Raw genomic sequence first — 26,441 nt, forward strand, 5'->3', positions numbered from 1 at the left:
ATAAGTCCAATTTTATTTCCATGTATAACACTGTATGATTGTGAATTTCAGCAAGATACCACCAATTTCCCCTTCATACGTTTTCCGTATTGTTTTATTTTATTTTATTTTATTTCAGTCTGTAAAGTCAAGCCCCAAAACACACACAGTTCTGTTTGTTATCATGTAACTTTCAGAGAGAACAGTTAAATCAATGTTGCCAGCTGGACGAGTCCATTTTTAAGGGGCAGGGGTGTGGCAAAGTGAATAAGAAATTCGCACTCGTTACATGTGTCAGCCTTTTTTATTAGGAGTCCCTGAATAAACGTCTTTGATTCTCATCGCCCTTTCTGTGTTTTTGGTTTATTTGTATACTTCGTGATTTTATCAACATTGTTGAGTAGAGGTAAAACAAACACCCCCGCCCCTTCCCGCGTCACGGTATGATCGTGAAGTGGGTTGGCTTGGTTGAAAGTCGCTCGCTGTAAAAATGTTTCTCAGGCTTTTCCTCTACCTTATGGAAAGTGCGACCAGGAGGCTGTAGTGTCAGGAGGATTGTTTGAAGGACCGTCTGACAGTTGCCATGCGTAGTTTAACAAGATAAGGACTTTTAAGAAAAAGTGTACACTTGAGCTCATTTCTGACATATATACATAGATTTGGTCCTGAAGAGTGCAGGATGCCTGTCAGAGGAGGAGGAAGAACTGCGTATCCGAATAAAAACCAGAATGGAGGAGTAAGTAGACTCATAAACGATTGAATTACGCTTTTAAAAGTATGTAAATATATTGTTTATAATCTTAAGGTCTTTACTGAATAGCACCCGTGTTTGTTTGTTTGTTTGTTTGTTTGTTTTTAACGATAAGAATGGACTCAACTAGGTAGCCTAAATTTGTGAATGACCTTAAGCTATTTCAAAAACTTGGTCCTGAGAGTGGAGTGGAATGGCTTGAATCCCAAACGGCGTTGTGTTCCCTACATAAGTGCACTATGTAGGGTAGGATGATGGTGCTCTATATATACTATGCAGCAACCTATACATTTATTTGGTTCAGTTCTATTTGGGATTCAGTTTGTATCTTATCCACTTGTTGCGTTTTCCTCTTAATGGTTTTGCACTTATGGTTTTGAAACGTGCCTAATTTTGTTTGAGGTCTCCTACAATAGATTTACATGTATCCATGGTCAAAAAACACTTTAATGCGCTCATAGTTTAAATTGCAACATTACCTTTTCCTCTCCAGTGTGAAAAAAATGACTCGTTAAATGATCCGTTCTAAAGGATTCATTCGAAACTCCTCCTTTCAGAGAGCATACTCTGCTCTGATTGGTGAGATGTCCCAGTCTGTTGTGATTGGTCTACTGCTGTCAGCGAGCAGTTGATGAAGACTAGAGGCGGGGCTTTTTGTTACAAAACTACTTAGGTTTGTACAGGAAGTAAGTATGGAATCACTAACGACTCGTTTCAGCTGTTCAGAATCGGTGCCTTCTTTTAGGAATCAATAACTCAGTTTGTCATGCGCTTTGATTTTTGGAACTTTGCAGACTTTTTACATTCACAAACAGCTCAAATACACTACATGAAAGGTAATATTTGAAAAACCATAATAGGTGCACTTTAAATCCAGCTGTTCTTCCTCAACATTAGTTAGTACTAGGCTGATATTCAAATGAGTCATGTCAGTTTCATTGCCAGCAAGTTCCTGTCTGTGTTGCTTGAGGTGGTAAAAGTTCTTATACTTTTTAATTGACATTCACATTGGGTTGTAGGGGACACAGTGGCACATATGCCTCACACCTTCAGGGTTGGGGGTTCGAATCTCGCTTTCGCCCTGTGTGAGCAGAGTTTGCATGTTCTTTCCGTGCTTTGAGGGTTTCCTCCGGGTACTCCAGTTTCCTCCTCCAGTCCAAAGACATGTGTTGTTAGCTGATTGACATTTCCAAATTGTGTGTATGTGTTTCCAGTTGTGCCCTGCGATGGCTTGGCATCCGGTCCAGGGTGTCCCTCGCGTTCCCTGGGATAGGCTCCTCTGTGACCCAGTGTAACATAAGCATTACAGAAAATGCATGGATGGAATAACAGGAGCTGTAGTGAAGCTGCCTGGAAATACTCCTTATTTAAGCAGACGGCAAACATTTCTCCAAAGATCACAGGCAGATATTTTCAGAAGATGTGGTCACCAAGTATACAATTAGACACCACCACCATGCCAGCAAACTATTGTGGAAACTTCTGGAAGGCATGTTAGAACTTCTTTGGTTAGATGAGGCAAAAATAGAGCTTTCTGGCAACAAGCATGCAGGGTAGGTTTTGCATAAGAAGATGAGCGGTTATATGGAAAAGAAACTACTGTAGGATCTGTGTTGTCGGCTCTTTTTCCTACAAAGTCCCTGAGAACGATGTTAGGATACGTTTCATTATGAATCAAAATCTGGTTGAGTCTGCCAAGAAGTTATAACTGGGTCATGGTTGGATATTTCAGCAGGATGATGATCCAAAATATACATTGACATCCACATAAAAATGGTTCAACATCCACTGAATCCAGCTTTTGACATGACCACCCCAGTCCTCTGATCTTAACTCTACTGAAAATCTGTTGGGTGAGCTGAACACGAGAGGCTGCAAGGGACGATCAGGGCATTCCTTGATCTCTTCAAGCATTATAGGGAGGTGGCAGAGAGTCCCAAATATGGGTGTGCCGATAAAGTCCAATAATTCTGAAGCTGACTGTATCTACAATGCGATGGGGACCGTGAGAGGCTTATTTATACTTGTACCTGCCATCCAGCACCACCTGTGTGGACACGCCCCTGATTTTTAGGCTTTAGTAAATGTTAACTTTTTTTTTTTTAAATGTTTAAAATTTGCAATAATATTGGGGCCTAGAGCCTTAGGAAGTATTATTGGATGGAGTTGCTTCATCCTAGAGGGCAGCTGAAATTGCGTGTGTGTGAGTGAACCCCCAGCGGACACTCATCGAGCTCATTATAGTGTGTCTGGCTTGGCGCAGTGGGGAACAGCTTAGCCTGGGGATTATGGGCCCCATTATTTAGCATTTCATGAACAGGGTGTATATGTCAGGATGAGATTATTTGACAATCACAGCAAGAAACCTGTCTGTATTTACAGTGAGTAAGCATAGTAGAGTTAGGTGATCTTATGACATAATATCAGTACTGTGGTAAATTACATCCCATTAAACTTCTGCAAGACATCATGTGTTAGGTTAGTACTTGTATAACATTGACCAACTCTATTTCTTCCCTGCAACAAGTACCTGATTTAAACGTAAATAGAATTTTGTACAGAATATATTCCATTTGACCTTTTTTTTTTTTTTTTTTTTTAATTATTTTAAGTAATTATTTTTTCTAGATATTAAACTAGCCCCCCCCCCCCCCCCGCCCCCCCGTTTTTTTTTTTTTTTGGAAAATAACGTATTAGCTGGATATCACATAGTCTATGTAATGCACTTTTTTAATAGTGCATAAAAAAATTGATCCTGCTGCATTCTGAAAAACAAAGTGCTGAATCGTTGAGCTCTAGGGTACAGTGTATGGATCAACACTAAAAAACAGTCCCTGCAGGATTTTGCGATTTTGTGATCGCAGAAATTAATGCAAAGTCAAGCAAACACCGCAATATACGGAGGAGCTTGCAATTTTTCAAATTACAGCAGATTTTTTGTCGATTTGGACCAAGACGCGTCATGTGACGTCATCGCAACGCGCATTCAGCCAAAGTCCTCTTAGATTCACAGGCGTTGAACATAAGTACAGCTAAAACGTCTCATTTACCAACAAACATCACCGTGTAAGACCGTGCAAAACAATTTTGTGCAATTCCATTTTCGCCAATGTAAGTACTTTTCTGCAAAAAAAAAGGACAAAAAACTCTGCAAATTGCATCGCACGGTTTCAAAAAAGGCGCAGCAAAATCAAGCATTTTGGTTGAAACAATCACAAAAAATCTCCCCAAAATCCTGTACGGACTGAAAAAATCAGAGTACAAAAGGCTTTAAAAATATTCTTAAAATATGACAAACCCATTCATTTAATTTCATAAAAATATTTCATTTTTTTTAACATTGAATATTAAAATTGCAACATTTTATGCTCCCTTATATAACAGTGCTGTTGTATACTCAAATCTGATTGGCCAGAAAGTGTTAATTAATTTTCTATAACAGCAGCTCAGACAGTAATTCAACTGCAAAACAAACCACAGGTCCATAATAATGTGCTCACTTTAATATGTTTTTGTTTCTATAGTAACAACATACACTTGTACTTGTATGGCTGACGCTCAACATTAACTGATTAAGAACGTGTTTTAGTTGATAGGTTTTCTGTGAAGAGATGTCTATGTAGCATTTTGTAGAAGGAGTCTACAGTGTCAGCACTTTGAAACAGCTCTAATATGAAGTTTTCCGACATGAGGAAGTCTTCAGGATCGAGGGGTTTTCAGTTACTCTGTAACATGAAAAGCTGCATTTTTAATAATATCTTATTAAGATTCTTATTATTAACTCAGCAGTATGATACTGAACGCTTCCCAGGGTGCGCCAGGGGAGGCTCCTTGTGCACACACATTCGCACACTACGGACACTTTGGACATGCCAGTCCACCTACCATGCATGTCTTTGGACTGGGGGAGGAAACCGGAGTATCCGGAGAAACCCCCGCAGCATGGGGAGAACATGCAAACGCCGCACACACAGGGCCGCGGTGGGAATCGAACCCCCAACCCTGGAGGTGTGAGGTGAACGTGCTAACCACTAAGCCACCGTGCGCCCCCGTAAATGACTGAAATTCAGCGAGTGATTTTTGTAGCTTGTTAGACATTAGATAATGATCTTTTGATCATTTATTCTACCTTTGTCAAATACACATTTACAAATATCAAGGCTTTTACCATGATATTAAAATGATACTAAAACAAAATACAAACTAAAAGTAACGATTTCCGAAAGATAAAAATGAAACCAAAACTATTTATGCAGCATTGAAATGAAACTGAAATTGAAAACCAAAATTACAAAAACGAAATAAAAATAAAAACCAGTTATATATATTTTTTAAACTATATATTAATAACCCTACTCCGGTTTCCTCCCCCAGTCCAAAGACATGCATGGTAGGCTGATTGGCGTGTCTAAAGTGTCCATAGTGTATGAATGGGTGTGTGAGTGTGTATGTGATTGTGCCCTGCGATGGACTGGCACCCTGTCCAGGGTGTACCCCGCCTTGTGCCCGATGCTCCCTGGGATTGGCTCCAGGTTCCCCCACGACCCTGAAGAAGGAGTAAGCGGTAGAAGATGGATGGATGGATGGATATTAATAACCCTGCACTGGTGAGGGAAGCACTGTTTATAGCTGTTATAACGTAAGTGATCGCGGGAACAAACTTGTTTTGCATGCTTCCCATAACACATAAAACATACAGTGTGTCGTTCTTTAAGAAATGAAGCATTTGAATCATTGTTGAATTGCTGTGGTATAAGAGGAATGAAACACTTTGGACACTAATCGACTTCGAGGTGGTTACAGTAACTCCGCTTTGCTTAATGGTGCATCACACCATGCAGTCATTGATTGTTTTCCTTTAAGAGTATACCCTCAAGTGAGTTCTGATCTTGGGCCAGTTTTAACCTTTTATATCCTAATGGTTCCAGTTACATGGACAGCTGGTGGGAGACGCTAAACCTCGAGGTCTAGTCTTAGTCAGAGATATGTGAGATCTGACTGTGCGGTTTCTGAGCAGCTGGGATCTAACCTCATAGTCCCCCATGAGGAAGCATGTGAAGAGGGAGGACTCTTAATTAGGCTTAATCATCCAAATAGCCTGATCTCTCCCCCCAGTTTCCTTTTATCCTCCCAGTGGCATTTTGCCTTTTTATTTCCTGTTGTGATCATTTTTTTTTTTTTTAAAATAAATGTTTTACGAGGGTGTTCTCTTTTTTTTTTTTTTGGGCATCAGTATATCTTGTTCTGTGCTTTAGAAAGAATGAATGATAGTGTATTCGTAGAGAGAAGTTGGTTTTGGTGTGAGTATTCATAGAGGAAGCAGTGAGTTCCCATGGTGCAGCTTGTTTTACTCCAGGCACACAAAGACTCTGTTTGCATTTGTTGTGTTCGCATGTTTGTCTCGTGCTGTGTACAGATCAATGGGCCTTCACTACACCACTCTTGTCTACACCTCAGATAGAGAGCTCGGCAGGTTTGACTCCGCATGGACTCGGCTTATTAGTTACTGAAATGATGTAAAGATGCACAATTAATAATAATACTTTTTAATCATGATTTTCGGCTTCCTCAAGTAATTAAACACAGTCGCGATATTGGTTAAATTACGACCGCAAGCTCTGGCTTGTGACTTTAAGATCTGGGGTAGTTAGACCACACTAAAGAGCGCCACACTGTATTTTTATAGATAACGCCGTGGTCACACCACGCATCAATGAAATCCGTGGGTGAAGAGGGATTTGCTTTGGTGCTTTGCGCCCTCACCTCTTCCCGTTTCACTTTGAGCCAAGTTCGTCTAGATGAACTTTAACCCTGTGAATTTGCCAATTTTGGAGGGCCAATAGAAAACAAGCGCAAGAGGCTGAGGTCACATTCTTTATGAAAGACTGAACCTGGAGGTACTGTTTATTATTTCTGTTTCAGGACACTCTGTTTGATACAACAGTAGCCTGTAACAGCATACAGTGGTGCTTGAAAGTTTGTGAACCCTTTAGAATTTTCTATATATCTGCAGAAATATGACCTTGATACACTTCCACAAACATTCTCTAAATAAAATAGGGTGCTCACTAATAACACCTGATTGTCATCCCATTGATCGAAAACACCTGACTCTAATTTCAACTTCAGATTAACCGCTAATCCTATCAAGGTTTTGCCCCTCCGAGATTTGCAATATTGGATCATTTTCCTCAATAAATAATTGACCAAGTGTAATATTTTTGTCTCATTTGTTTATTTGGGTTCTCTTTGTCTACATTTAGTTCTTGTGTGAAAATCTGATGATGTTTTAGATGATATTTATTAATTGCCTACTAAATGAACCTAGTAATAATATTCTGCTTAACAAGTTAACAGGCTAGCGGCACATAGCGGTGTGCGAAGACGTCAGCTAACATGATGTTTCGTATCACAAACAAATTAGAAACACATCACACCTACACACTTCAGGTATTGGCTGATGTTGCATGACCCTTGCAAAGGAATTAGCCAAAAATTTGGCTTAAGACAGAAAATTTCACATGTAATGCTTCTTATGTAATGCTTCTGAAATCAAAATTTTCCCCTAACATTTATGAATGTTAACGCAAACGTTCCAATTATGTTCCCTAAAGTTTCCATAATGTTCCCTAATGTTTTCATAATGTTTTATGTGGAACGTTGTTTTAACGTCCTAAGAACATTATCAACACAACCCTCATTACTTTGGATGTTTTTGGAACATTTCAGGAACATTATTGTTTTGTAACATTACAGCTTATCCTTTTAAAGCGTCTCGGATATGGACTTTAAGGCCAAAAGTATGTGGACACCTGACCATGACACCCATATGTGGCTGTGGGGATTTGGACCATTCAGACACAAGAGTATTAGTGAGGTCAGATGCTGATGTCAGGAGAGGAGGTCTGGGGTGCAGTCAGGGTTCCAGTTCATGCCAAAGGTGTTCAGTGTGGTTGAGGGCAGGACTCTGTGCAGGCCACTCAAATTCTTCTACTTCGACCTTGGCAAACTATTTTTTCAAGGAGCTCGCTTTTTGCACAGTGGATTGCTCATGCTCGAACAGGGTTGGGCCCTTTAGTTCCAGTGAAGGGAAATGCAGTCATGGTGAGCTATCCACATACTTTTGGCCATGTAGCCTATTACTGAATGTTCTGATAACATCCGTTTGTCACCACATCTCTGGAGATATTTTTTTGATTTTCTGTTCAGTAGTTGGCTGAGTAATTGGGAATAAGTGTTACCATAGTACCAAGGCAGTGGCTTGACGCAGTGGCTTGATGGTTAAGGCTCTGGGTTACTGATCAGGAGGTCGGGAGTTCAAGCCCCAGCACTGCCAGGCTCTGGGTTTCTGATCGGAAGGTCAGGGGTTCAAGCCCCTGACTGCCAAGCTGCCACCTGGGCCCTTGAGCAAAGCCCTTAACCCTCTCTGCTCCAGGGGCGCTGTATCATGGCTGACCCTGCACTCTAACCCCGACTTCCTAACATGCTGGGATATGCGAAGAAAAGAATTTCACTGTGCTCTAATGTATATATGACTAATAAAGACTCATTATTTCAGTCTGTAGTGTGCTGCGTTGTTGGAGTAGAATGCCTGGCAATATAATTTGTGGTCTACCTAAACAAATACCTCACCTTACACAATCAAACATTTGCAGCTTTTTTCATATATGAGTACATATTCAAATTGGAGCTGGGCTGCAAGTCGACGCCCAGTTTGAGTCACTGCATGTAAAATAAATAAATAAATAAAAAGCCGGTAAGGGAGATGATGGGTGTTTTGGAACAAAGCTATTAAGGGATTGAACTTGATCTGGTTATTTTTTCTTAACTGCTTGTTATGATGAGCCTGTGGGAGGATGATACTTCTCACCACAGCTGGCAGTTACCTCATGGTGTTTGTCTTCCTCCACAAGGCAAAATCCATGCAGTCTATTTTGATCTTTTAGACCTTTGTGCTACGTACCGGTTGACTTTTGTTATGAACTACATGGGACTGTTTTCACTCCTGCTGAAATTTAAAAAGGTTAAGAAACTCATGACCAGTGTGTTATTATTTGTTAGTGGAATGTTGTAGCCCAAAACCTCTCTGTTGTGAAGTCTAGGTTAAAAAAGAAAAGGGAAAAAAAAACAACTTTTTCCCTTCCTTGAAAATGCCATGTTAAAACTATGTGATGTTCCTAGGTTGTTATTTCCTTTTAGAGCATGACAAATGACCTCAGTATTATCTGTAGTCCCACAGGATGAGAAACATTTACAGACTAGTTCTCGTACAGTTTGTTTTTCTCTCTGATCTTCGCTACGCCTTTGAGTTTTAATGTCGATCCCACATCGAGCTGTGCAATCAAGAACGAATACTATCATAGAGATCATGGTTACGATATCTGGGAAGATTCATGCTCACACTCCTGATCGCTTCATGTCTCACAGGGTGAAACCGAATGACAGTTTCGGTTTTTCAATCATTCATGGCTCATTTCATCAGGGCGTGGTCTCTGTCTTTTTAATCTCCGTGTTAATTTGAGTAAATTAAGCCAATTTATATTCTGCACACTCCCACTGTTTTGCAATAACAGGATGTTTGCTAAAGCTGGCAGGCATCAGTTTTAAAGACTTAATATTTCGATTCCCCCTGGGAAGCACTTTAATTACGGACGGATTTTCCTTGTTCACATTAAATTGTTTTGGCAGCAATGCATTCTTTGACAAAAAGGTATTACATACTGTTTTTTTTGTTTTGTTTTGTTTTGGGTTTTTTTGCTAGCAATGTACTGTAACCATGATAAACTTATTTTAAAAGTATTTCAGTGCACCACTTTGGGCCATGGCGCTCTGTATTGCCTCTAGAAAGTGTGTAACTTCCTGCAGATTCTAGGAGGAACAATGAACGGATCCCGAGCGTTTGATATCAGAGCTGATAGTGAAGTCCTGAGGGAGTAGCCACTGATGCAGGAACATGCTACGTAGCAATGTAAGCATCGCTTAATGATGATCTGCCATTTCTCAGCATGTATAGCTGTAATTAAATAAGTATTTCATTGTGCCTTGGTGTTTAAAATAGTTAGATACTATACAGGCGCATCTCAAAAAATTAGAATATGGTGGAAAAGTTTTTTTTTTCTGTAATTTAATTCAAAAAGTGGAACTTTCATACATTCTAGATTCATTGCACATAAAGTGAATTATTTGTTTTAATCTTAATGATTACAGCGTACAGCTCATGGAAATCAAAAATCCAGTATCTCAAAATATTACAATAAAGAATTTATAATAGAGAAATATCGACCTTCTGAAAACTATGTTAATTTATGCACTCAATACTTGGTCGGGGCTTTAATCCTTTTGCATGAATTACTGCATCGATGTGGCGTGGCCTGGAGGCAATCAGCCTGTGGCACTGCTGAGGTGTTCTGGAAGCCCAGGTTGCTTTGATAACAGCCTTCAGCTCGTCTGTATTGTTGGTTCTGGTGTCTCTCGTAGATTCTCTACGGGGTCTCTGTGGGGTTTAGCTTGTCCCCTTGTCAGCAGATGGAAGCATGAAGTGCTCTAAAATCTCCTGGTAGACGCTGCATTGACTCTCGACTTGAGAAAACACAGTGGACCAACACCAGCAGGTGACATGGCACCTCAAATCATCACTGACTGTGGAAACTTCACACTGGACTTCAAGCAGCTCGGATTCTGTGCTTCTCCACTCTTCCTCCAGACTCTGGGACCTTGATTTCCAAATGAAGTGCAGGTGTTTTGAGTTAATTAACTGATCAGAGCTCTTCTCAGGTCGACATTTCTGTATCATAAATTCTTTATTCTAATAATTATAGATAGTGGAGTTTTGATTTCCATGAGCTGTAAGCTCAAATAAAAAGGCTTCAAATATTTCACTTTATGTGTAATGAATCTAGAATATGTGAAAGTTCCACTTTTAGAATTAAATTACGGAAAAAAAATATATTTTCCACGATATTCAAATTTTTTTTTTAGATGTTTGCATCCACACATGGTTTTAAAGTTACGTTTTTTTCTTTACTATAGAATATAATAAACTAAACATATAAGTATGTTCATTATACACTTTGTCCACAATAAAAAGTGTTTAAGAAGTTAAAACAAGGAAAAATCAACGGCTTGGTCTCCGCACCTGGTTTGAAGAAACATCTGGAAGTGCTAGGACACATGTGTTATGAAGTAAAAGGAGAAATATAACAACTACAAGGATCCAAATTACACTCAAACAATATGAAAGTGCTAGGAGGTAATTACAAATGAAAAAGATGAGCATACAACTTATTAAAGAATATTTATATAATATTAAAAAATTTGCTTCAAAAGTTTCAATATTGTAACACTAATTTCACTATTTTTGTTGTTTTTTTTATACAGAACGAACAACTGTTCAACGTTTTCTGTATAATCTTGTTCTAAGGATGTGCAAACTTTTGCACACAACTGCAGCCAATGCATGAATAAGACATTTTTTCTGTCTCATCTTTAAATGCCATGTTTGATGTTTTTCTTCTCTTCCTGATTGACATTTTTTTCTGTTTTCACGTTGTATACGCACGGCCCCTGATACTATCTATTTCTGAACATTCCACAATCCGTGAGGAATTCCAAACATGTGAGCAAATCAAAATCTCATTTAGTGAGTCTGATCTCAGGCAGACAGCTGGGACGAGGAGGAGGAGGAGGAGGAAGAGAGAAGTGAGTCACTGTGAACCCGAGGGATTGGGGAAAATGAATAAGAGGTTGTTTATGCCAGCTCTGTGAGATGCTCTTACTCAATAGCATCCATTGTGTTTCAATAAAACCCCAACCCAGGCCGAGCGTGAACAGTGAGAGTGTCCGAGAGGAGAGCAGCTCTGTGGAGGAGGGAGAGAGCTGGAGCACTTATAAAACTTTTATAAAACTCAACCATGCACATTTTATCACTAGTTTAATGGACTTTTCCCGAGAGGACATGTATCTACAAATAAATCCTTTTAGCAAGAACTGATTCTCCAGAGCTGACTCACAATGACTGTTTACATTGACATTTTGTCTTTTTTTTTAAATCAGGAAAGAACTATTCTAGTAGAAATATTAATTTATTTCTCCTAGTCATACTGTACATAAGTGGGCGCACGGTGGCTTAGTGGTTCGCACGTTCACCTCACACCTCCAGGGTTCGAGTCCCACCGTGGCCCTGTGTGTGCGGAGTTTGCATGTTCTCCCCGTGCTGGGGGGTTTCCTCCGGGTACTCCGGTTTCCTCCCCCAGTCCAAAGACATGCATGGTAGGCTGATTGGCGTGTCTAAAGTGTCCGTAGTATATGAATGGGTGTGTGAGTGTGTATGTGATTGTGTGCCCTGCGATGGATGGGCACCCTGTCCAGGGTGTACCCCGCCTCGTGCCCGATGCTCCCTGGGATAGGCTCCAGGTTCCCTGTGACCCTGAAAAGGAGTAAGCTGTAGAAGATGGATGGATGGATACTGAACATAAGTCCTACACTTAAATGCCTCTTTAAGAGCAACTGAAGGAATGAATGAAATTAAATTAATACCCATTTAGGTTATTAGGTTTCATTATCATAAATGGCTAAATGGTGTGACTTAAGATCATAAAAAAAAAAGAAAAAAATGAAATAAAGATTATTTTAGTTTGAAAGAGCATCTGAATGAGATTTTAAGTAAGGCGTGAAACACTTTTGCTGCATCCCAAGTCGTCTACTTATACTATGCACTAAAAGTATGTACTCTTTTTTTTTTTTCATGAAGATGAAGTACATACATTTACATGTCCCAGTACTAGCAAAAGAGTATGCTAGTACTGGGACATACTAACGTGTCATGTAATGGAAGAGAACGTTGTTGCCTAGTTACCCACACCGTCACTGTAAACAAACTCCTCGTAGCATTTCAGCTTTTCTTCATTCTTTAGTCCTTTATATAATTTCATTTACCATTCCCTTCATTTATTTTTCCACATTTCATTTACACCTCTCTAAAATTCGGCAAAGTGAACCGTCACAAAAACTCCTCCTCCATCGCACAAGGTTGTGGGCAATAGTGTGTCCATGGATCCACAAAATCTCCTGGAAATAATAGACCATCTGGGTACCTTTTGGGATACTCATTTCAACATACTACAATTTGTTTAGTTTTTTAAAATGTTATTTTAATTTAAAGTTACAGCTTTAACTCGACTGTTACAAAGTGCTGACACTGGAAAAGCTGAAGCAGGGATACGTCATCAAGACACGTTTGAAAACAGAGATCATTTACACAGCTATCCCACTGTGCATGTTTCCTAATCCAGCATGTATCTAAATCACGAACATCATCAACATTCTGGTTTTAGTCATCGTTCGGAGAAAACGCACACCTTTGCTACATCACGTTCAGAGGCTCTTCTTATTGGCTGCGCTTTGAAAACGAGTAAACTTGGTCAAAGTTGAACTTTAGTGCACTTTGAGCACAGCACCAAGGATTTATGGCTTTATCCATGAGGAAACAATGGCTTCTTGCAGCGTTTATTATTACATGGAGCGTCCGCCGTTCAATTCCCTGAGTATGAGCTGTTACTGTAGAAACAATAATGTACTGTAATGTGCATTAATAACTCGTATACCGTTTTAGAGCCATCTCTAACCTCTTTCATATCCTATGAGCTGCTTTGCTTCAGTTATATTAGGCACACTCCTTTAGCCCTGACCTCTGATATCATCATACACATCAGTCACTCATGCAGTACATACATTATACTGTATACTGTAAATGCAAAGATTTTGTCTCAATTTTTTTATATATATTTTATATAGGTATATATAGATTATCAAGTTGCTCATCTGAATTTCTGCCTCTGAGTAATGGCACATGGATTGTTTCACAGTTCTGTGTCTAAATCTGTCTGTCTTAGAAAATGAGATGAATAAGATTGAATGTTTTAATAACAATATGGAATTACACAATTAAACTTTTGCTATGTATCATTTCTCTTCAGAATTTCCTAGAATTAAATCTTAATCTCTTTTCTCGTAAGTAGTTTTAGGAGATATAACGGAGAACAGCCTGTGCTGCTTAATTCATCGTAATATTGTTTATTTCTTCAGAACAAGTTACAAAGCAAAAGTTTTCCTGTGGGAGTACAATCTATTGTTAGTACCAAAACACTTCAAATGTTTTGATCTCATCAACCTGGTGCTGGTTTGGAAATACTCAGTGCTGCATCTTTTTTTTCCATCCTCCCTACTTCAGTTTTAGCCAGAAGTCCTTTTGAAGGAGCCTCCGTCTGAACTGAAAACACGTACACACTTCTTCTAGACATTAAAGCCGTGAAGTACGATGCAAGGCTCCTGCCTGTCCGCAGGGGCCGCTCACTCTCTGGGTTAGGGAGGAAACGTTTGCCCCATGGGGCATAGGTTAGCACGCGGTACACGAAGAGAGAGTGTCCGGTGTCCATCAGATTACCTTACAGCACACAACAGATACCCTTTACCTGATTGGCCACTGGGGAGCTCAGTGGGCAGAACAAGACACCCTATTTGCTTGTTTTATTTTGTTCCAGTTCATTGCAGGAGTACTACAGGTGAAGGACCTGTCACTGCGATCTGTCATGTTTTTGTCGTTTTTTTTGATTTATTAATACGGATGAGATGTGAAGCAGGATGAGAAGGGAGCATTATGGCAGTTCGGTTTGTGCTGCAGGTAAGCTTTCTATGGCATGCACTATGGAGTGATTATTAACTTCCACCTGATAGCTGTAGAAGGAAAAAAAACATGTGTTGGAGTTCATTCCAGTGCAAGGAAGGAATAGACTTTTTGTAGCTGGACTTTAATCCTGAAATGGTGCTCCACCTCGGCTGCAGAGCCCTCTCACACACACACACACACACACACATACAGACACACACATATATGCATGCATGCATGCATACACTGAGAGTAAGCAGGTTTCATGACTCAGGTTACTGAAGTATCGGGATGCAAACTGGGTTATGTAAATAGACCTGCTGTGGTTCACTAGTCGACGTTTTTTTGTGTGAGCAGAAACATCAGCGTTCTGCCATAAACAAGAACTGTACTAGATAACGCACTGGAGACATGAAGTTCCTCCTGTTTATTATCTTGATGCAGGCCCGAGTGGGAGATTTAGTTTAGCCTCTTGTTGCTACATTTTTGCATGGACAAGATACATTCCAGGTTCAAAGAAACTAACACACTGGTATGAATTCTTAGGATGTTGTTCCAAAAATGGCCGTGTTTAGCCGGAAAGAACGCTTTTCTTCATTCTTTCTTTATTGGTTTACTCAGCAGGGCCAGGCCCTGGAGCTCTGTAAAGTAGCCTGGATGTAATATCTGTGGAAATAAAAGCGACGTGCAAATACGAGTGTACTGAAATGCAAACAAACCAATGTATTGTGTTCATCGACGCTGAATGAACACTACAGTCGAATCAGAGCTGTTCAGAGAGAATTCATAAGGGACTGATTTTCTGGAGTGACTGGATGGAAAGAGAGAGGCGAAAAATAATTGTATGTTTTGTTTTTTAAAGATTTTGTATGTATAAAATCTTATAATTGGATTTGTACATAGGAAAGTATGCGCTTGTGCATTTAAAGTTTGGCATTTGCAAATATTTTTAATACAAAGATTAACACTATGAAATACTGTGCATTTTAAGTGTTTGTTTGTTTTTTTTTCTCATGACCGAGAAAGAAATGATCTACAGGCTCATAGAGAATCATTTATAATCCTGGTCTGAAAGCAAATTAAGTCATGATGGGAAAGGCTTAATGTATACTGTAGGAAGTAAGTGAAGCCTCTGAATGCACGCTTTTATATGCGTCACACGCGACTTCCTAATCACGCTCTGTTTTGATGAGGAACATCACTGTACATCCTCTTCCTCTTATCTGTAAGTCGGAGCCGTGGCGTTATTGTTCCAGTGGCATTGTTTTGGAGTGCATGGCCTGACCCATTTCTCAGTATGGGGAGTTATTTTAGTTAGGGCAAGACTAATCATGCGGTGAAGTGGCAGCCACTGTCAGCATAATTAGACCGAGGGACTGATCACATGACCAGCATTTGCGAGGTACTGTTTCTGAGTGATGAACAGTTTGGGTTCTGTGTAAGAAATGTTTAAAGTTTGTGATTTTGGGAAGTGTTTCTAGATTTCTCCAACAGTCATCATTTGGACAATACCTTAGAAAGTGTGCAAACAAGTTTCCATGCAATATTTCCATGCAGTGAGTAAAACGTGTGAGATTCACTGTGAGTTTTGCCATTTTCTGGCCTAGATATGAGCTCCACCTCCAGTCAGACCAGAGCATCATAGCTTTGTGCTGTTATTCCGATAGACCATGTACAAGATGCATGTTTTTTGAATATACAGGTTATCCCAAAGGTCTCCATATATAGGGATGTTTAACACTTTTATTATAATGTCTTTTTGTGTGTGTGTGTGTGTGTGTGTGTGTGTGTGTATATATAATAAAATATTTATTTAAGAATGCCTTTGACAAAAGAAGAACGTATTAAAATCGTTCTCATAGCTGGCCCGGGAAGCTGTCACAAGGTTGCGATAGACTTGCGATGGCATACATAGTCTCCGATGTATGGAGACTTTTGGGACACCCTGTAGAGGTAGAAGTTCCTCGTTATCTTGATTGACCTCACAGGCAGCAGAGGACTATAAAATGTACAAACAGCTCCTTTAATCACTTTTTACTTTGTTATATTAAGTTAATTTAAGTAATATTTTACCTAACACTGCCATTTAACCATGTGCGATTTCAGTTATTCTTGCATTTGCATTTATTCATTTGGTCTTGGCCAATTCCCACCAATAGGATATGACTACCACACGAGGAGCAATCTGCCCTCTTCCGCATACACGAGCTTACAAATACTCATGATCGGATGCTTATGTATGCGCACTCTTCTGCGTACATGAACTCACAGACGCACATGATTGACTAGTGTTGCTGTGGTTGATAGGGGAGAGCATATGCCATCCCTCCCACCCAGAGAGCATGGTCAATTTTGACTGTAGCACTGTTGGGATCCCAACTCGCAATTTTCAGACGATAGAATAACCGTTTTTCTGTTGCACCACTTGGGAGTCCCCAGTAGCAAATTTCTGCAAACAGTTGATGGTTAAAGACCTTGCCTGAGGCTTTCTGGCAGTCTGGGATTTGAACTCGCAACCTTCCTGTCCCAAATGCCGAACCTTAATCACTGAGCCACCACAGCCCATGGTTGCTTCTATTATTTTTTTAAACCCCCGTCGTCCTAAGAGTTATTATATCCAGACACAACCGTTGTGTGATAGAGCATTCCGCAGTTTCAGCCCCTTGTGTAGGCCATATATTTTTACTGTCTGGATGTAAGTGATATATACACTAGCAGTACACATTTGCTGTGTGATGAGTGCAGCGGCGGGAAATCCACACGTTATAGACGAGTCTGTGATAGGAGAGGAGAGTAATGGCAGCCTTCAGCACCAGGCCTGCGCTGGCCAGGAATGCCCTAAAAATACCAGCTCCAGCTCCAGCACCTCCCCAATGCTTCTCCGTTTTCATCATCATAACAGCTCCTCAGCCTCAGTATCTCTCTCACACATACATGCACGTACACGGTCAGACCGAATGAGCTTTTGGCCTTAAACCCTGCATATAGCTGAGTCATTTTATTTGTTTACTGTATAAATATGAGTTGTTTATGTGGAATTTGAGAAGTGTTGTCAGGTTGGTTTCACACATCTCCACAGTGGTGTGAGAAGATACCAGTGCAACGACTGGGATATCTTGCTCAAACCTTAGCTTGTATATTGACATTTTGTTCAAGATCAGATTCTAAAAATGTTTGTGAAACGTGTCTGAAATGTTATATGTCTGGAAACCTTTGCTTCCTAGAATGTTCCATCAGTGTGGCTGGGAAATGGTTTTACATAGTATGTATTAACATTCCTATAATGTTGTTGTGGCACTTTTAATTGTAGATTCTAGGGATGCAATATTGTTTCGTTTCTTTTTCAATTTATTTTTTTTAAGAAAGCTTGCCAGAAGTATTTCAGATCATCTGGTTGAGACTGGAGGCGTACATCAGGACTGGGATCCTGGGAGATACAACAAAAGAGTTGAAGCTACCAGGAGAAACAAAAGACCACATTCATTAACATGCATTTCCAGTGCTCATTCGTTTATCCTTAGTAACTGCCTAGTCAGGGTCACAGTGGTTTGTTTATGAGTTTATTTAGATTTTGGGAAATAGGACCAAACAAAATTCATTAGAATATATTGAAGATGAATACAAACATAAATAATAACTGTGCGATGCAAGATTAAAAAACCCCCCAAACAAACAGTTGTAATCATGAGGCCATGGCTTTAAACCCTTATAAGGGGTCATGTTTTACACATTTTCCATGATGGAAAAAAAAATGATTATTGGACCTTTTAAATTTACTATCAACAGTGTTCTCATGGTTTATACCAGTTGAACTACAAGCATATTGTGTTCACTTTCCACTAGATTTTTTTTTTAATCTAACTGAACAAATGTTAGGAATGTTTTTCTAAAGACATTATGAAACAATCCAGTTATTATATCATGCCTTCAGAATTTTGCAAGAACATTTTGTTTATATAACCTTACAACCTAACCTTACAAAAAGTCTAATACATTCCTGAGCGTTCTCGTAACATTCTGTTCAGCTGGTCGTTTTTGCTGTGGCAGTCTTTGTACGGTTGAGTAAAAAAGTTTGCACACCCATTCTTCCTGAACGAAGGGGGGGGGCTGTTTTACAATTTATCGGACTCATTTTATAAGTTAAAAATGAAACGACCGTCTAAAATCGACAAGGCAACAATTGACAACATAAGAGATTACGCAGTATTTGACCTTTTTTGTTACTTGTAATAATATCTTATTGGTATACAGCGAACATCACGGTACAACTCTGTCACGTTTTCTTTTTCTTTTCTTTTTTTTGTCACATGGACTAGTGAAAGCTTGTTCCATGCACACCAATTTCAAGTTTTCTCAGTTTTCATGTCCGTTTTTGTCTTTTTCATTTCCATTAAAGCAGATTACGGAACGCAATTACCAGCTATAGTGGCATCACTATTTCGAGAAAAGAGAAGTGTGTATGCATATCCTTAACAGCTTTCTACATTACAACATTTGCTGCCAGGAACCTGTTCATGATATAATTTATATCACATTGCTGGAGTGCCACTGTGACAGGCCGCCTAAGTAGGGTGTCAGCTCTCTGATCTGCAGGAGATTGTACAGGAGAGGTATTATTAGCGGAAGGAGTAGTGGATAAGGAATGTCACATTTGTCTACTTGAGCCGTTTATACACACTGTAGAAGAGATACCTAGACCAGTAGTCCTGACTGACCCTCTCTTCTGATTGACACCGAGTGTGTGTCAGCAGCCTGAATCAGTGTGGAGGTATTTAGGCTGCTCCGCAGCTGACACCCATCCGATCTCACCTCCAGATAAAGATTTATCCCAGTCAGTGGATTTAAATGTGCCGGTTATCTCTTCTTCTTCAGCTAGATATAGACGACTAGGATGTAGGTCAGACACCTAGTAGGTCTATACTTTTCATAAGAATATTAAGCACTCTGTAAGAAATGCTGTAGCTGAAGTTTAAATAGTAAAGTGTAGATTTGAGTTGTAACACCATCACTTTGAATTCAGGACCAATAACAAAACAATACTACGGGGGGGAAAAGAAGTCATTTCAGTGTGTTTAAAACAAATACGGGATGGAATATACTGTTTTATACGACAGCCCTATGTATGATTTACATAATCTAATGCAAAAAAAGTGCTATTATTTAGCAAAGACGTATGATGGTGTTGATATGGTGTACAGAGATGTCTAATTGAGTCTCCAGTGTCAGTACATTTTCCACCATGGTAAAGTCTTCACAACCTGTTTTCTTGGTAACATAACACATGTTTTTTTTGTTTGTTTGTTTGTTTTTTGGTCTTGTTAACTTCGAGAGAGAGAAAAGTTGCACCACACTACCCCCACTGTGGATTATTTTCCTATCACAACATACATATTTAGCACATGTAAGCTAACTAACATTGTTTCATGTCGCAACTGGGGATTTGCTAAGTCAGAGCATCCATTATTCATTCGCATTCATATTTGAAAACTGAGGTCAACATTCCTTTAGGATATGAAACTTTAATCAGGATCAGTTCGCGATTCTGACACAAAATGTGATTAAACAATTTCAGTCACCATGGGAATTCTCTGAAACCGGCAATTTAAAAGGGTCACCACCAGAATTAGTATCTAATTCAAATTCTCTCCTGCCTCCTGAAATATTGAACGTAGCTTTTCATGAAGAATTAAAAAATAATGAAATAATGCAGTGTGATGCTCATCCACAATTGATTAGTAGCAGCCTGCTGCATAAATATATAATAATGTGAAAGCTTAAAGATGAACTCTTTCAGAATTCATTTGTGTCCAGTAGGACGTGTCTAAACACTGTAGGTGTTAATTCAACACTGGGGGTTTTGCTGTATAGACTCAGGACAGCTATGTGTCTGGTAGAGATGGGGGACTGAGACACAGTGAGTATAGGTAAGATGCTTTACAGACAATTTATGTATATAATGATTGTTAATATGTTCCAAATTGCATTACCTCAGGTTAATCATTACATTCATCTCCATTAAGGCACAGTGTATGTTTCTGCCTGACCTCCATTAGCCAGTAAGCATATCTGTATTCTGTGTAAGAGCTCTCTGTGTGTGTGTGTGTGTGTGTGTGTGTGTCTAGTTGGCAAAGACCATCATTCTCTTTCGTCATGGCTTCTTATTGTATCCTACGCATGATAGTAAAGCCTTTATTTGGAGGCATCCCTGTTCGAGTGGACAAAACAAAGGCCATGCTTGTGTGAATGTCATGCATTGTGCTCCACTTTTTCTGCCAGTGTGAACGCTTTTCACTATTCATAGACATCACTTTTTACGATGACCAGCTGAGCTCAATCCGCTTGGTGAGGGTGTCCTAAAATTTAGGCTGAAAGAATGAATATGCAGTTTCGATTTACGCCTGGTGACTACAGGAATATGTAAAAGTGTTTTAATTTAATTATGCACTTGTCCATTTTGTCTATCTGTCTATCAACAGCTACCAACTGGGGAGGGGGGGGTTATCATGTGCTTCATCCATGATAATTGAAGCCAGGAAAGCGCTATCCTCCCTCTTCCGCATACATGAGCTCACAGACACCCACTATTGGCTAGAGCCACTGGGATTGACAGGGGTGAGAGAGTATGACATCCCTCCCTCCCAGAGGGCATGGCGGATTTTGCTCACTTGGTTCCCAGCCATGGATGGCTGTGGCATCATCTGGATTTGATATTGCGATCACCAGGCAATAGTATGAAGGCCTTTTTAAACATATATCTTTTTCTTTTCTCATCCTTTTGCTTTTTTATGATTGTTTACAATTTCTGTTTAACAGTCCAGAAAAAAATAACTTGATATATTGCTAACAAGGTTCTTATTCAGTCCGTACAGGATTTTTGTGATTGTTGCAGCCAAAAAAAAAATGCTTGTTTTTGCTGCGGCTTCTTTCAAAATTTGAGATGCGGCGTTTTTGTGTGTATTATTATTTATTTATTTTTGTGGAAAACTGCTTGAATTGGCGAAATTGCAGTTGCACAAAATTGTTTCGCAGTAATGTTGTTTTGGTAAGTGAGACCTTTAGCTGTACTCATGTTTGACACATGTTAATCGAAGAGGGTCTTTGGTTGAATGCGCGTTGTGATGATGTCACATGGCATGTTGCGATGACATCGCATGGTGCGTCTTGGCCCACATCTGCAGTAATTTAGAAAAATTGCAAGCTCCTCTGATTATTGCAGAGTTTGCTTGATTTTGCATTGATTTCTGTGATCACAAAATCGTAAAATCCTGGAGGGACTGATTACTGTCCGTTTTATGGTCACGGCATGATCAAGTAGTTGATCTTTCTTTAAGTGTGTCTCAAAGTTCTCTCACCAACTTTTCTTTTTTTTTCCCCCTATCTCTCAAGGTTAATAACACCAAAAAGGGCAGTTTGTCATATTATGGGCCAAAAAAGTTCTGAAGACTTCTCCATGGTGTGAAACTTAATTAGTATTATTTATATTATATTATTTATTATTACACTTGGCATCCATTGTACATGTACCTGTGAAAGGTGTTACTATAGAAACAATAACGTATTAGAATGAGTGCATTAATATAAAGCATTAATATAAAGCCTTACAGCCAACATATTGTCAGAGCTGCTGTTATAGAACATTAATCAACACCTTCTGACCAATTAGATTCGAGAATGTCTTGGGCTGCTAATATATATCCAGTATGTGTATGTATTATACGAATCTTGCCTTACATCTGTATTCATTAGGAATGGTTGGAATTATTTAGCCATCATTTGTACAGTAGAATTTACTTGAACAGTACTAACTAGCACACACATCTGGACAGTCATAGGGTCATGAATGAGCCGTATGTCATGAGCGGTCGATGAGGTCAGACTCGATGACTCACCCTGAGCAGGAACTTTGCATTATAGGGAAATGTAGGCGTGTGTGTGTGTGTGTGTGTGTGTGTGTGTGCTGTCAGTTTCTGTGAAGAAGACGAGGGCTGCTTGGATTGGGGGAGTGTGCATATTAGAAGATGGGGTGTGTGTGTGTGTGTGTGTGTGTGGTGACTCAGAAAGGTGGTCTGAAGCTCTGATTAATTTAAACACACTGGAATGTTTGGATGTAAATCCTGATAATCTACCGTCAGACTCTGGCCTTTAGCTGTGTGCAGTTTCTTGTCAATCAAATCCATTAGATTTCCTCCTTCTGAGTCTGATTGACATTTGCTCCATGTTGCGTGCAGATTAGTCTCCTAATTAAAAGGCTGTAGAATAAATTGGATGAGGTTTGAGGCGGATCCTTTATTTCCTGATTAATCCTCACTGCGGTGTGATTCAGCCCTGATGCAGGAAGTCAGGAAGTCATCAGCCGCCCTAGACTTCTGTTTCTACAGTGTTAAACATCTAACCGTGTGACCTACCAGTGCTGCCTCCTTGAATCCCAGTGCTGCGGTGTGTTAAAGGGACATGTCCAATTTTTAGATTGACATTTTATTTACACAAGATCTTTTGAATGTTTAAATTGAAAGCCAAGTTGAACTAAGGTCACAAACCAGTCATCTGTGTAGCCTGGTTGTAGAGCTAGCAATATAAAAATACATCAATAACAATTGATGCATTCACAAATGTACACTTAAAAGCCACTTTACAATGTTGACGGTTCTGCCCGTCTGCTATTCATTGTTTATCCGGTTTTATGCCAGAGCCATATCTCCCTGTTTCCCTCTGAAGTTAAGCAGGGTTGAGCTTGGCCAGTACCTGGATGGGAGACCTACTGGGGAAAACGAAGGTTTCTGATGGAAGTGGTATTAGTGATGCAAGCAGGGGGCGCTCACACTGTGGTCTGTGTGGGGCCTAATGCCCCAGTATAGTGACAGGGACACTATACTGTAAAAACAGCACTGTTTTTCGGATGACGCTCTGTGGTCATTAAAAGTCCCAGGACACTTATTGTAAAAGGGGTGTAACCCAGGTGTCCTGGTGGAATTCCCCCACTGGCCCTTCTCTATCACGGCCCCCTAATAATCCCCATTTCTGGCTACATCACTCTCTCCTCTCCACTAATAGCTGGTGTGTGGTGGGTGTTCTGCGCTCTATGGTTGCCGTTGCATCATCCAGGTGGATGCTTGACACTAGTGGTGGTTGAGGAGATTTCCCCCATACTATGTAAAGCACTTTGAGTGCCTAGAAAAGTGCTATATAAATGTAACTGTAACTAAATTCTTTGTGTGTTAAGTCTGTTTGTTTATCTACCTGTCAGTGCCAGGTTGTGACCTCTCCCCGTCTGTCTCAAACTCATGCATTGTTGGCATACATACATTTTGGACAATGTGGTGCTGACAGTGAGGTAAATGGGCGTTTGGTGCCACACAACTTTTTTTTTTTTTTTGGTGCTCTCTTGGCTGGCTGATGTTCAGCCCTGTTTTATTTACTTGCTTGTTTTTTTTTAACTCAACATGTACACCTTGAATCATTTCTGTTCTGTTCTCCTTCACTGGACATGTAAAACATTTACTCTTTAATGCCGCTTGACCTCTGACTCCATGCTGCTTTTTTGACCTAGAGTTTGTAGTTGCTGTGCCATAGAAGAATTTTCTTTGGTTCATTAAGAACCTTATGACTCAATATTCTGACACTTTGGTGTGGAAAATGATTATTCAGTAATATATCATCAACTGAAAGGTTCTTTACTAAAAATCTCTCTAAAGAAACCCATCTTTTCTACCACCTTTATTTTCAAGCGTGTACATCAGTGAGCATATTTACTTTTTTTTTGTGACTGATGTTCATTCTGAGATTCTCGTTAGCACGATGTCTCAAGAACGAGTGGTTTATTGTTTGTAGGAATTATATGGAGTTTATCATTGCAACCAGCAGATGAACTGATTAGATTTTGGAATTGAAAAGAGTCAAGGTCACTGCGAGGTCAGATGAAAATAGTTTTTCTTCGAAAGCTTCCTTCCTGGTTGAAGTATATTTTTAAAGGTATTTGGCATACAGATTAGTAACAAGAAGGACTTGACTTCCTCGTGGACGGTGTTCGTGTTGAGTTCAGCTTTTTTCTTACTCCTGCTTGCTCCCAAAGGATCCTGTCCACTCCAGCAGAAATTCCGACTAATCCCACCCACCCACTCCAGCAGAAATTCCGACTAATCCCGCCCACACCAGCAGAAATTCCGACTAATCCCACCCACTCCAGCAGAAATTCTGACTAATCCCGCCCACTCAAGCAGAAATTCCGACTAATCCCCACCCACTCTTGACTAATCCCTCCTGCTCCCAAAGGAATTCCAACTAAACCCGCTAGCTCGTGCCGAACGTTTGACTAATCCCACCCACTCCCGAAAAAACTTCTGAACGATCCCGTCTGCTCCCGCAGATAGTTTGATTAATCTCGATTAATTCAGAAAGAATTCTGTCTAATCTCCCTGGCTAACAAACTAAAGCTTAGTGTGTGCAGTGTGCACCGGCCCGGCAGCGCAATTTTCTTACAATTTTCTTCTGAGATTTTTTTTTTCTTTCTCAGTGATCAGTTGCATATGGTGAACCGTTCTGCGAATAGTTGTAAGTACAGCGATGAGAAACGGCCATTGAGAGGACGAGAGGAAATCGAATTCGTCCGCTGTCGTGCGTAGCAGATCCCTGAACCCAGTTTATCATTTTATCATCCGTTCGTTTGTGTGAGTGAGTGCAAGGACACAATGGAAGCACAATAATATTGCTTCTATTAGAATTTATTTAGCATGGCATACTCAAACAGCAAAAATAAACACATGATTTGCACGGTATAAAATAGCTACAATTCTTTTCACTATACACTGCCTGTGTCTTCCCAAACAATATTACCTCCACATTTTGTTTTTATTTCTCTCTTTTTTTTTTTTCCTTGTTGCTGTTTTAAATCGTGACAGTCGCTTAACAGACAGTGGCTTAACGTTTTTTCTCGTGAGAAAGCAGGATTTGCAGAGAGACGAGATACACTTGAGCAGGGATCCCTCAAGATGAATGATCGTGTAATGTCTGAGCATTGTCTGCAAGTGATCGTGAATTGTGCACGCCCGAATCATGATTCAAGTCATGTAGTGTGAAGTGATTAGCGATCCTGAGTGAAGCCGTGTAGTGTGTTCATCGGTTCCATTCCGCTAAACATAAACAGATTCATACGTTAAACTACGGCGATCATCACCAAGATGAAACGTTTCTTGAAGACGAACGATCGACTGACGTCCACTTTGCATCAAACACAGTAAGCTCGTCATGCACCGCATGCAATACGCTCCCATGTTCCAACATGACCTTTCTTTGTCCCTTTACCTTGTGGTGTGTCCCAGCAGATTTGGAGAGTCGCACGATTGCCGCGAACGTCTTCTTGTTTGCGAAAGCTTTAGAAGCAGAGGGACACTTTGCAGAGTGGGTGCAATGTTGAAATATTAAAACATGCACACTCGTGTGCTGCAGATAACAGCATCTACTGCAGATCAGTGCGAGATAACATGTAGACATACAGAGAGAGAGAGACCGTGTGTGTGTGTGTGTGTGTGTGTGTGTGTGTGTGTGTGTGTGTGTGTGTGTACAATACCACATATATGTGAATTGTGCATGTCTGTGTGAGCCTCAATAAGTGAGCACATGTGTGTTTGTGTACAAGTATGTAGGCCATTATTGTATTTCGATTACATAACATGGGGAGCAGTCCGGCGCAGAGAGAGGAGAGAGAGATGGATGCGGTTTGGAGATAAGAGTTCTCTCCGCTCTGTGTGTGTGTGTGTGTGTGTGTGTGTGTGTGTGTGTGTGTGAGGCCAGTAGCCAACAGACGGCTGAGCTTGGCTTACGGATCTGCCCATGAAAACGGCACTGTGCTGAAAGTGGGCTCGCGCCGTCCGATCAGTCAGGACTCGCCAAGGCTCTGTGAGTTTTATTTTTAGCCTCACTGCCTCCCTCCTTCCCTCCCTCTCTCCTTGTCGATCTCACCCTCCCCTTCTTCCTCCCTCCTCCCTCTCCGTCTCTCTCTCTCTCTCTCTCTCTCTCTCTCTCGAGCTCCTGATCCGCTCCGCCACAGCTCCT

General features: G+C 40.2%; 1 protein-coding gene across 4 annotated transcripts in view; it reads left to right on the plus strand.

Annotated features, from left to right (window-relative positions):
* Nucleotides 1-444: 444 nt before the first annotated feature.
* LOC128608109 (tight junction protein ZO-2) overlaps nucleotides 445-26,441 on the plus strand; it is a 57,565-nt gene continuing 31,568 nt past the window's right edge. Inside the window, exons 1-2 of one of the 4 annotated variants that reach the window (XM_053625553.1) lie at nucleotides 445-715; nucleotides 1,288-1,416. Coding sequence is in view for 3 of the 4 variants with exons in the window: in XM_053625549.1 (XP_053481524.1) it covers nucleotides 659-715 (57 nt within the window). In the remaining variant the exon portion in view is untranslated. Of the gene's footprint in view, nucleotides 716-1,287; nucleotides 1,417-4,441; nucleotides 5,338-11,060; nucleotides 14,409-26,441 lie in introns of those variants that run through there. The other 3 variants (XM_053625549.1, XM_053625550.1, XM_053625551.1) reach the window with 3 other exon arrangements.

This window comes from Ictalurus furcatus, chromosome 5 (genome assembly GCF_023375685.1).
Source record: "Ictalurus furcatus strain D&B chromosome 5, Billie_1.0, whole genome shotgun sequence".
NCBI classification, from domain to species: domain Eukaryota; kingdom Metazoa; phylum Chordata; class Actinopteri; order Siluriformes; family Ictaluridae; genus Ictalurus; species Ictalurus furcatus.